This window comes from Prionailurus bengalensis, chromosome B1, assembly GCF_016509475.1.
Source record: "Prionailurus bengalensis isolate Pbe53 chromosome B1, Fcat_Pben_1.1_paternal_pri, whole genome shotgun sequence".
Classification (NCBI taxonomy): Eukaryota; Metazoa; Chordata; class Mammalia; order Carnivora; family Felidae; genus Prionailurus; species Prionailurus bengalensis.
In genome coordinates this window covers 145,068,837-145,079,777 of record NC_057344.1, presented here as the reverse complement: position 1 = coordinate 145,079,777, position 10,941 = coordinate 145,068,837, and the positions used below count along the sequence as shown (strand labels likewise).

The 10,941-nt window shown below is 35.1% G+C and overlaps 1 protein-coding gene across 1 annotated transcript in view; it reads right to left on the bottom strand.

Moving 5' to 3' along the window:
• CDKL2 (cyclin dependent kinase like 2) overlaps positions 1-10,941 on the bottom strand; it is a 53,889-nt gene that overhangs the window by 5,260 nt on the left and 37,688 nt on the right. Inside the window, exons 8-12 of the mRNA XM_043572463.1 lie at positions 9,696-9,831; positions 8,524-8,822; positions 7,826-7,919; positions 5,283-5,406; positions 4,802-4,908 (exon numbers count right to left, since the gene is read on the bottom strand). Of these exons, the coding sequence (XP_043428398.1) occupies positions 4,802-4,908; positions 5,283-5,406; positions 7,826-7,919; positions 8,524-8,822; positions 9,696-9,831 (760 nt within the window). The remainder of the gene's footprint in view (positions 1-4,801; positions 4,909-5,282; positions 5,407-7,825; positions 7,920-8,523; positions 8,823-9,695; positions 9,832-10,941) is intronic.

Genomic DNA, 10,941 nt, shown 5'->3' with positions numbered 1-10,941 from the left:
CATTCTCCAGAGGGTTATAACAGGACCTGGAGGCTACACAACGTAATATTAACAGTTTCCAAGATACAATCAAAGTTATTGGCCATAAAAAGATTCAGGAATGTGTCATCAATTCTCAATGGAAACGGCAATCAACAGATGCAGAAATATATATGCTATACAGGTATATATAACTTAATTAAGTTTATAAAGTCCCAATATTTGGGTCACCTCGGGATCGATATGAATGAAGAAACAGGAATTCTTAGCAGAGAAATATAAGCCCTAAAAAAGAACCAAGTGGACATTTTAGGACTTAAAAATACAGTATCTGGGGGCGCCTAGGTGGCTCAGTCAAACATCCAACTCCTGGTTTCAGCTCAGGTCATGATCTCACGGTTTGTGGGATCTAGCCCTGCTTTGGGCTCTGTGCTGTCAGGGCAGAGCCTGCTTGGGATTCTCTCTCTCCCCCTCCCCGCTCATATACTTTCTAAATACATACATACATACATACACACATACATACATACATACATAAAACAGCATCTGAAATTTAAATATCTCCCTGGATGGGCTTAATAGCAGAAGGGAAACAACAAGATAAAGAATCAAAGAACTTAAAGATAAATCAATAGGAATTACCCAATGTGAAGAGCCAAGATAAAAAAAGAAAATAAAAAGATTAAAGAAAGCAGAGTCTCAGGAACTTGTAGAAAATACCAAAAAGTCTAACATCTATGTCACCAGACTCTCAGAAAAAAAAAGAGAGAGAGATTATGGCAGAAAAAAATTTTTGAAGAAATAATGACCAAAAACTTCCAAATTTGGCAAAAGAGGTAGGTTTACAAATCAAGAAGTTCAGCAAATGCCAAACAGGATACAAAGAAAACTATGCTTAGACACATATTATTAAAACTAATGAACACAAAACGATGAGGATAAAATCTTGAAAACAGCTGGAGAAAAATGAAACATTACATACAGATGAACAATTCAAATGCCTAAGAATGTCCCACATTCTGACAGAAATCAGAGAGATCAGAAGACAGAGGAATGATGTCCTTATAGTCCTGGGAGAAAAAAGTTTTTAAAAACCTACCAACTCATATTCTATATCCATTGAAAATATATTTAAGGGATGAAGGCAAAATAAAGTCATTCTCAAATGAAGGAAAACTAAGAGTTTGTCACCCATCAGACTTGCTCTGGAAGAAATGCTAAAGGAAGTTTCTCAAGCTGAAGAAAAATGATACCAGAGAAGAAAAGTATAATTTTTAAGAAAGAAGGAAGAACAACAGAAACAGCAGGTAGTTAGGTAAATATAGAAGACTACTTATTTCCATAAATTGCTTAAAATATCTATGACTATTTAGAGCAAAATATATGACAATGCAGTGGGGTTTTCGGTGTATGTAAATAAGACAAAGAATTCTAACATAAAGTCCAGGTTGAAGTAAAAGGACATATGCTTACCACTACATTTTACAAGTGGTACAATATTTACTCTAAGTAGACTGTGGAAGGTTAGTTAATATATATTGCAATCCCTAGAGTAATCACTAAAAAAAATAATACCAAGAAATATACCCAAAAGCCAATCCTAAAAATATTCAAATACAAAAGAAGACTAAAAAGGGAAAACAAAGAAATAAACAACAACAATATATATATATAAAATATATATATAAAAAATATATATATATAAAATATATATATATAATATATATATATACACACACATACATATATATAAACATAGAGCTAGATCCAGATATATCAATAATCACATTCAATGTTGATGGCCTAAGTATTTACTAGCAGGCAGAATTCTAAAGATATCACCCGGTTAGTCAATCAAACTATTGTAGCTACTGCTGTGAAGCAACTTTGCACATGGAATTAATGTTACTAATCAGGTGACTCTAAGATAGAAAGATTATCCTGGCAGGCGCAATGTAGGCCTGCAAGGCCAATCACATGCCTCTTAAAAGCAGAAGAGGAAGTCAGAGATGAGGCAGAAGGGGAGGTAAGGGAGGGTCAAAGAGTAAGAAGGATTTGATCACTATTACTAGCTTTGTAGATGGCAGAACTAGACCATGAGCCAAGGAATGTGGTCAGCTTCTAGAAAGTGACAGCATCCCCCAGGTGTCAGCCAGAAAAGAAACAGGGACCTCAGTCCCACAACCTCATGAAACTCAATTCTGCCGACAATCTGAGCGGGCCTGGAAATAGATTCTCCCCTAGAGTCTCCAGAAAGAAATGCAGTCCCGCTGACATCTTGATTTGGGGTCTGTGAGACTCAAGGGGAGAAGAAGCTATTCCTAGGCTTCTGACCCATGGAAACTGTGAGACAGTAAATATTTTAAGTTGGTAGAAGTTTACTAGCTATAATAGGAAACACATTCCAATGAACAGAATTGGAATTGACAGAATGGATACAAAAGAAAGACCCTACTTCTATGAAATGTTGCACATTAAAACAACAACAACAACAAGAAACAGATAATATAAAAGTAAAAAGATAAACCATGGAGACAAATAAGTAGGCTCGAGTGGCTATTTTAATCTCAGATAAAATTGGTTTCATGGCACAGAACACCACAAGTGATAAACAGAGGCATTTTCTAATGATAAAAGTAATAATATATCAGGAAGACAAAAACTATTATAAGTGTGTATGTACCTAATAATAGAGATTTAAAATACAGGAAACAAAAATAAACAGATATAAGAGAAAAATAAATAATTCCACAGTCAGTGAAAGATTTTGACAGCACTCTTTCAAGAACTGATAGAACCAAACAAAAAAAATCATTAAGGATATAGAAGATCTGAAGAATACTACCAAGCACCTTAATCTAATTTCACATTTGTAGTAGGCTATGTCTAACGACTGAAGAATATACATTATTTTCAAGGAAACAAGGTTCATTCGCCATGACAGACCATCTGCTGAGCCATAAAACGTATCTCAATGAATCTAAAATAATCAAAATCATACACAGTATATTCTCTGACCATATGGAATTAAATTACAAATCAATAATAATAAAATATCTAAGGAAATGCTAAATAACTACTAAACAACATGTTTCTAAATAATTCCTGGGTTAAAGAAGAAATTACAAGGGAACTAAGAAAACGTTTGGACTGAGCAATAATGAAAAACACAACACCTCAAAATTTGTGAGATGATGCTTAAACACCACTTAGATAAAAAATATGTAGATACATACACATAGAAGTATATAATGTATGTAAGTGTGCAGGAGGTGGACAAGTGGAGACAGAGTCCACGGGCTATGCAATACTTTACTTACAAAAACCTATCTTACGGGTGTTCCAGAAGGTACATAATAGACTTTTATAAATGTGAAAATGTTTGTGTTATGCACAGAAACAAAAATGAAGTTCAACGTATTGATCCATACCATAACGTAAGAGTGCAAGGCAAGTCACAGCTTCTGCCAGAAAGCCTTTTGCTTTCAGTCTCTCGCTGTTTCTCTTCCCACTGACATCTTCCACATACAAACTCATGTTATTTTGGTGTTGATTTGTGTTTTTCACTACACCTACTTTCTCCTTTATTGTATTTTAAATACAACTGGGAAATGAACAAATAAACTAAGAGTAAAAATGCAGAACAAGTTTATAAATATCAAAGGAATAGTTCAAATCAACCAAATAAAAATACTGACGTATGAAGGCTGCCAAAGCCTTTCTTCTATTTCATGAGACAAGATTTGATTATGTGAACCCTGAAAAGTGGTTTTGAACAATAGTACCCTCACAGACAGCAAGTGAGAAATCCTGCACCTTTAAAATCCACATTAAATTTTAGGCATATGCAAGGAATTTATTGAGATACTATAGTTCCTAAAAGTAAAATTTGTGATGGTAATTAATCTTCATGCAACAGGAATTTATTTAGTTTTGATTATATTGCTGCAGAAATTGTTAACAAGAGATAAGGCAAAGTAATAGCAGTCAAAAAACCTTTTTCTCAGGGTCACTGTGTAACTGCCTCTGTAATTTGTTGCCCTCAACAACATAATTTCCCTTGTTGATTGAGCTCTACCAAACTATTTAAGGCGTAGTAGAAAAAAAACATCCACATAGATATGGAGGCAATACTTAAATGAGGATGGAGACTTAAATTCCAAAACAAAAGTTGCCTAGCATCAAGGAGAGGTGAGAAATCTGTAAGTACAATGATGCATATCCAAAGTTTATACCCAGTTATGGTTGGCTCAGGGAATTTAAAAGTTTGCGAGTTTTCTTAATGTAAAAATGAGTGATAGGACTGTTATTAAAGCAGCGGAAATATAAATATTCTGTAGAATTAAGAGAAATTATAGAAAAATAATTATATATAGAATAGCAAGTCTTTAACATGCACAAAGTAGATAGTCTTGGGGAAACGTGTCAAATAGAGGATACATTTTAAAAGGATACAGGCAGTTCAAAGAGTGAAAGATAGGTTATAGCTTTGGGGTTAACTCAGTGAAATACTATGAGTTACCACAAAAGTTATGTAAAAGCCATAGCTAGGCTACACACATACACACACACACACACACACACACACACACACACACATAATTTTAATCTATAAAAAACTGATGACGGTAAGCTGGAAAATGTCTATATAAGTATACATGTAATAAAGGTACTAAGTGCAATGAACAGTAAGAAAAACTTTGACAAACAAAATTGTATGGATCCCACCAATAAACTTGCCTAATCCTTAAGAGGAATATATAATATTTCCCTAGAAATATAAATATATATATTTCCCCAGAAATATAAAGTATTTCTGTACCTGATGTAATCCAATACTGGGGGCGTGCAAGTCAATAGTGGCCAGAGAAGGAATTCGAGATTCTGAGAGATTTTTGTTCTCTTTCCTTATTAACCTGGAATTTCGAGCTAGATAAAAATAACCACAAACACATTTAAAAATTAGACATTTGTATTAGTTTTCCACATTCTATAGCTGTCCCTCAGTATATACTTAGTGTACATATTTACATACATAAGTCTGTAAATATTTACATATGGAAACACATAAAGTTACTACAATTTTTTACTTTTAATATTTTGTTAGTTTACTTAACATACATTTTATTTATTTTTTAAGATTTTATTTTTAAGTAATCTCTACACTTAACATAGGACTCAAACTTACAACCCTGAGATCAAGAATCACATGCTCCACTGACTGAGCCAGCAGGTATTCCAATGTAACATAAATTTTAAATAATATAAACAAAAAGGCTGAAAAGTAAAAGCATTATACATACCTATGCCTTCCAAGGCTCTTAGTTCAGGGAGATGATTATAGTTCAGTTCAGGCAAACGGACATCTGTCTTTGAGTATTCCCTTCTTTTCTTATTTGCCTGAAGTAGGCTCTTTTCACTTGGGACCTAAGATCAGAATGATTAACACAAGTGAATTAGCCTTCAGGTAAGCTTGGCTTGCCCCTTTTGTAACTACTATATTGATATCCTAAAATTTAGGAATTCAAGAATAACACAAAACTTCAGAAGTCCTGTAATGAGCTTTTGAGTTTCTTTATTTGGAATTTTCTGCTTGTTCTTTTAATAGAGTAAGTGCTAAGACTCTTGGTTCAAATTAGTTATAAAATAATTAGTTCAAAAAAAAACTATCTGCATGTCCAAAAAATAGTAAGTTCAGACCTCAGGTTGGTCTTCAACCTAGGTGTTGTAAAAAGTTTAGGCAAAGTTCTGCCTCCAATAATTTTCATTAAGACTCAAGTGTGTCTTCTTCCCATTAATCTCTACCTCTTTTCTTGACGGCCTCTTAAAAATAAGGATAAACAGAAATAAGATCTAAAACTGACAGCCAGTGTTGATTATGCAATGCCTGAAAGAAGGCTGATATCAATTCCAGCAAAGTGCTTTTGAGCCAGCTACTCTGAAAGCCTTGCTGATCAAAGTAATCCTCCAAAGCAGATCAAGAATGTAAAACACAAAAATATCTACAAAGAAATCAGTAGGGTATTAAAAAAAGGAAAGTACTGTGGATACAGAAATCGTGGGCCAAGAATAATTAAAAGAAAAGCAAATGTAATGCCCAAATCATGAGAGATATGAAAAGAAGGCTACTCTTGTTCAGCTCTGAGGATAACGAGAAAGGTAGACAAGGGAAATTTGAGAGAAAAATACTCTTTGGGAATACATCCACACCTCCATTCCCTGGCACAAGAGTTCATTCACCACATTCTGTAAGCATTCTCTATGGTGCTAGACATGTTCTAGGTGTGGGGTAGAGCTGTAAGGAAAACAGAGCACATATTCCTACCTTGGAAATGTACATTCTAGTTCGGGAGACAGACAATATATAAATAAGCAAATATAGAGGCTGGTAGGTGTATGTAATGGAAAAAAATTAAGCCAGGAGAGAGAAAAGAGAGTAATGCGAGACAAAATGAGTTCTAATACTAGGGAAGACCTCACAATAAGGCTTCATGTAAGCCAAGGAGGAGAAGAAGCAAATTCTTTGGATTATCTGGGGGAAGGAATGTTCTAAAGCACAGGAAGTAAGTGCAAAAGCCCAAATATAGGCGCATGTCTGGCCAGGTTCAAGGAATACAAGGAAATCAGTGGATTGCAATAGATTGACCAAGAGTAAGAGAGGCCAGGGGCACCTGGGTGGCTTAGGCAGTTAAGCATCTGACTCTTGATTTCCGCGTGGGTCATGATCTCACATGATCCCAATGTGATATGGAGTCCCACATTGGGCTCTGCACGAGAGACTGCTTGGGATCATGTCTCTCCCCCTCTCTCTCTCTCTGCCCCTCCCCTGCTCACGCTCTTACTCTCTCTCTCTCAAAATAAATAAATAAACATTAAAAACAAGTAAAATTTCAAAAAAAAAACAACAAAAGAGAGAGAGAGTAGCCAGGGGTGGAATAAGAGGGATGGGGACCTGGGTCAATCAGGGACTTACAAGTCCTGTTAGGATTTTGGTCTTGACTCAGAGATGACCAGTCAATGGAAAAGTGATGATGATTTAAGTTAACTTTAAAATGAAGCATCCTGGCAGTTACGTTAAGCGAAGTAACACTCCTCTGAACCTTTAGAAAACCTCTGAGCCTTGTACATGCTGCCATTCTTATAATCTGACACTGTTTTAATTTGTTGATCTTCTACTAGACCATGAGCTCCTTGAAGAGAGAGATAGATTGATTCATCTCCAGTGTCTCATAATAAGTTATCAATAAATATTTATTAAATGAATAAATAGAATACTTTCTTTTTTTAAAAAATGTTCATTTATATATTTTGAGAAAGAGATAGAGCATGAGCAAGGGAGGGGCAGAGAGAAAGGGAGGGAGAGAGAGAATCCCAAGCAGGCTCTGACTGTCAGTGCCCAGTGCAGGGATTGAACCCACAAACCATGAGACCATAACCTGAGCCGAAATCAAGAGTCAGACACTTAACTGACTGAGCCACCCAGGCACCCCTAGAATACTTTCACCAAAAATCTTAGGTGAGATACAACAACTTATCTTGTCACCTACTCTAAAGAAGAACTGATCACCAAGTATTAAGTTAAGAAAATTTACTGTTACTAAAAAAATTAAAACATGTCATTTAAATAATATATTTAAGCATCTAGACTTACAAAACTTACTTAAACTTTAAGACTTTCACATTTATGATTGTGACAGGTTGGGATGATACACATATAATTAAGGTTCCACTTTATAATATGTCTCCAAATAAGATTCCCAGTTCTTCACTATTATGTTTAACATTAATAGAAGTCTAGAAATGACTAATGCTTGCTCTTCTATCATGGGAGTAATAGTTCACTTACTGATGTGGTCACATTAATATTATAAATGCCTGATGGAGAATGTTTATGTGGTTTAACAAATGGAATGCAATACTTCTTGGTTTTCTCATCCACTCTGCAACAACAACAACAACAACAAATTTAAGTTAGAACCAGCAGTAACTATTTTTTCCAACCACAAAACCAAAACCAAATGACACAAAACTAAGTGACATGCAGTTTAATCAGCATTTAATGCCTATTCATAATCATACAATGTACATAATTCTGGTGAAACATTCTGTCCTTTACCACTACCCTCATGCCTCCCACCTCGCTCCCAAGTCCAAACAAATAAATTACTTTTCTTTCAGCAAAATTTCCCAAATGAGCTTCTTTGTATCACCAAATACCCACAGCCATACCATGTAGCAGCAGACGCCCAAAACCAATTATTTCTTTTATTATGACAACCTCCTTTCACATTTTTAGAATAAATAGTTATAGACCCTCTTCCCCTTACAGAGTACAATCCACTTTCTTAAGACTCAGGTGAATTTTTTTTTTATCAAATGCTAATAACTTTCATTACATAGGCCAAAAGCATTTTGAAACAGAACGCTTACAAGAATGAAGAGCACCCAGAAGCCCGAAAGTAGAATGTGGCTGAATCGATTAACACTCGCAATTTGCAGACATACCCTGAAACAACATTTTGTTCTTATTTTCCTCATTCATACCTGTGACTCTGAACTCCTGGGATATTCACCATTCCAGAATTAACACCGGGAGCCACCGTGGAAAGATTGTGCGCAAGTGGGGGAATTGCCACGCCTAGATTTCTGGTGTGATCCACGCTTCCGTTGCTGCAATCTCTGAGGCTTGTAGAAGGCACGGTTGTGATGCGGCTCATCCCACTGTCAGGGAGACAGCTCGCATTTGAAGCTCGACTGACTTTTTCGACTTTTTCTCCGTCCGGTTTTGGCCCTTTTATTTTAAATACTTTAGAATCTTTAACTTTGGGATCAGCATTGGTATCCTGACCATTAATAAAAATGTTAACAACATTAATGATCTGAGGAGAATGAAAAATTACCTCTTCCTGTAAAGAACTCGTCAACTACTGCAGAATTCCATAAATATCACCTTCTCATGCCCCTGTTTTCTTTATTCTATCTATGGAATTAAAATTACACCCAGGATTCTTGGTCAGACATTTATTTTGAATAGAAATGCAATAGCTCTGCTATATATCAGGTGAATATGATACATACATATATCAAATTTATATATATTTCAGTAGAAAAATGTGAAAGAGAAATTAAGTATCACTACTTTTGTTCTTATATATCTAAAGTCAGGAAATACAAAACTGAGAACTGCCTTCTTCTTTTGGTTCATTTGAAAAAATGTGAGTGGATTGTTGATGGATTGGAATTACCTTACCAAGAACAGATTCTAGGTAACCAACATGCAAATGTAAACTTCAAATAAATTAAATACCCAAATCTCAATTTTAAAGTGCTCTACTTTATACAAAAAAAAATTAAATGATATTTTTCCCTCATATCATTTAAGGGAAAAAATGATACATGCATGTGTTTGTGTCCATGTGTTTATATGTGAGTACATGGGTCTAAATGTTCTTAGATAAGTATGACTTCCTGACAAGACCTACTGCACAGTCTGATACACACTCTGGTACACAGTAGGCATTCAAAACACAATATGTTAAGGCAGTTTTTCAAAAAGTAACGTCTATAGAGAAGGTACATTTTTACAACTAAGCTAAAAGTTAACAACTTGCTCACTGCTCAGAAAACCTCTTTTTTTATATTCATTTATTTTCCTCCAAAAATAAAAGGATATATTACATTTAAAATTTAATACACATGAAAACATGGACATTTACCTGTACCACAAGCATTTTTCTATCTTCGCCTAAGGAATCACCTTTTTCCTTTTCCTTCTTTCTGCTTTGAGATTTTTTAGATAAAGAAATATTTCTGGCATCTTTCTGTACTTTTAACTGTAGTTCCTGAGAAAACCTACGTAAAAATACATTTGTCAATACAAGAAAATTGTAGGGGCACCTGCAGTGGGTTAAGCCTCCAACTTTGGCGCAGGTCATGATCTCATGGTTCATGAGTTTGAGTCCCTCCCCTGCTTGCACTCACTCTCTCTCTCTCTCTCTCTCTCTCTCTCTCTCTCTTTCTCAAAAATAAATAAACATTTTAAAAAAATTTTTTAAACACAATAAAATTGTATAAGACAGATAAACCTAGAAAAAATTCATTTTCAAGATTTTTTTTGTACTGAGTATTAAACTAGACTATGTTATTTAAAATGAGAAAAATTGGGAGGGTGGGTGATGGGTATTGAGGAGGGCACCTTTTGGGATGAGCACTGGGTGTTGTATGGAAACCAATTTGACAATAAATGTCATATATTGAAAATAAATAAAATAAAATAAAATAAAATAAAATAAAATAAAATAAAATAAAATAAAATAAAATAAAATGAGAAAAATTATTGGGGCACTTGCGTGGCTCAGTCAGTTAAGTGTCTGACTTTGGCTCAGGTCATGATCTCACGGTTCGTGAGTTCGAGCCCCGGGTAAGGCTCTGTGCTGGAGCCTGCTTGGGATTCTGTGTTTCTCTCTGCCCCTCCCCCACTCGCACTCTGTGGCTCTCTCTCTCAAAAATAAACAAACATTAAAAAACATTTTCTTTTCATGAGAAAAAGTATGGCCTAGATTAGCAGTTCTCAAAAGGTAGTCTGTAGAACCCTGGGAATCCCTGAGAACTTTTCAGGAGGTTCACAAGGTCAAAGCTATTCTTTACATTAATAGGAAGAAGACTGCTTTTCCTCTACATTGACACTGGCACTGATGGTGTAAAAAGCAATGGTAGGTGAGACCGCTGGCACCTTACCAAGAATTAAAGCAATGGCACCAAACTGTACTGACAGTTATGGCATTCTTCATATTCATACACACATTCTCAGTTTAAAAAAACAAAGGCAGTTTTGCTTAAGAACGTCCCTTATGAAATAATAAAGAAGTATTAATTTTATTAAATCAAAACCTTTGAACACCAGTCTTTTTTCATATTCTGTGTGAAAGAAGGGAATGTGCATGAAGCACCCTGCTACGAACT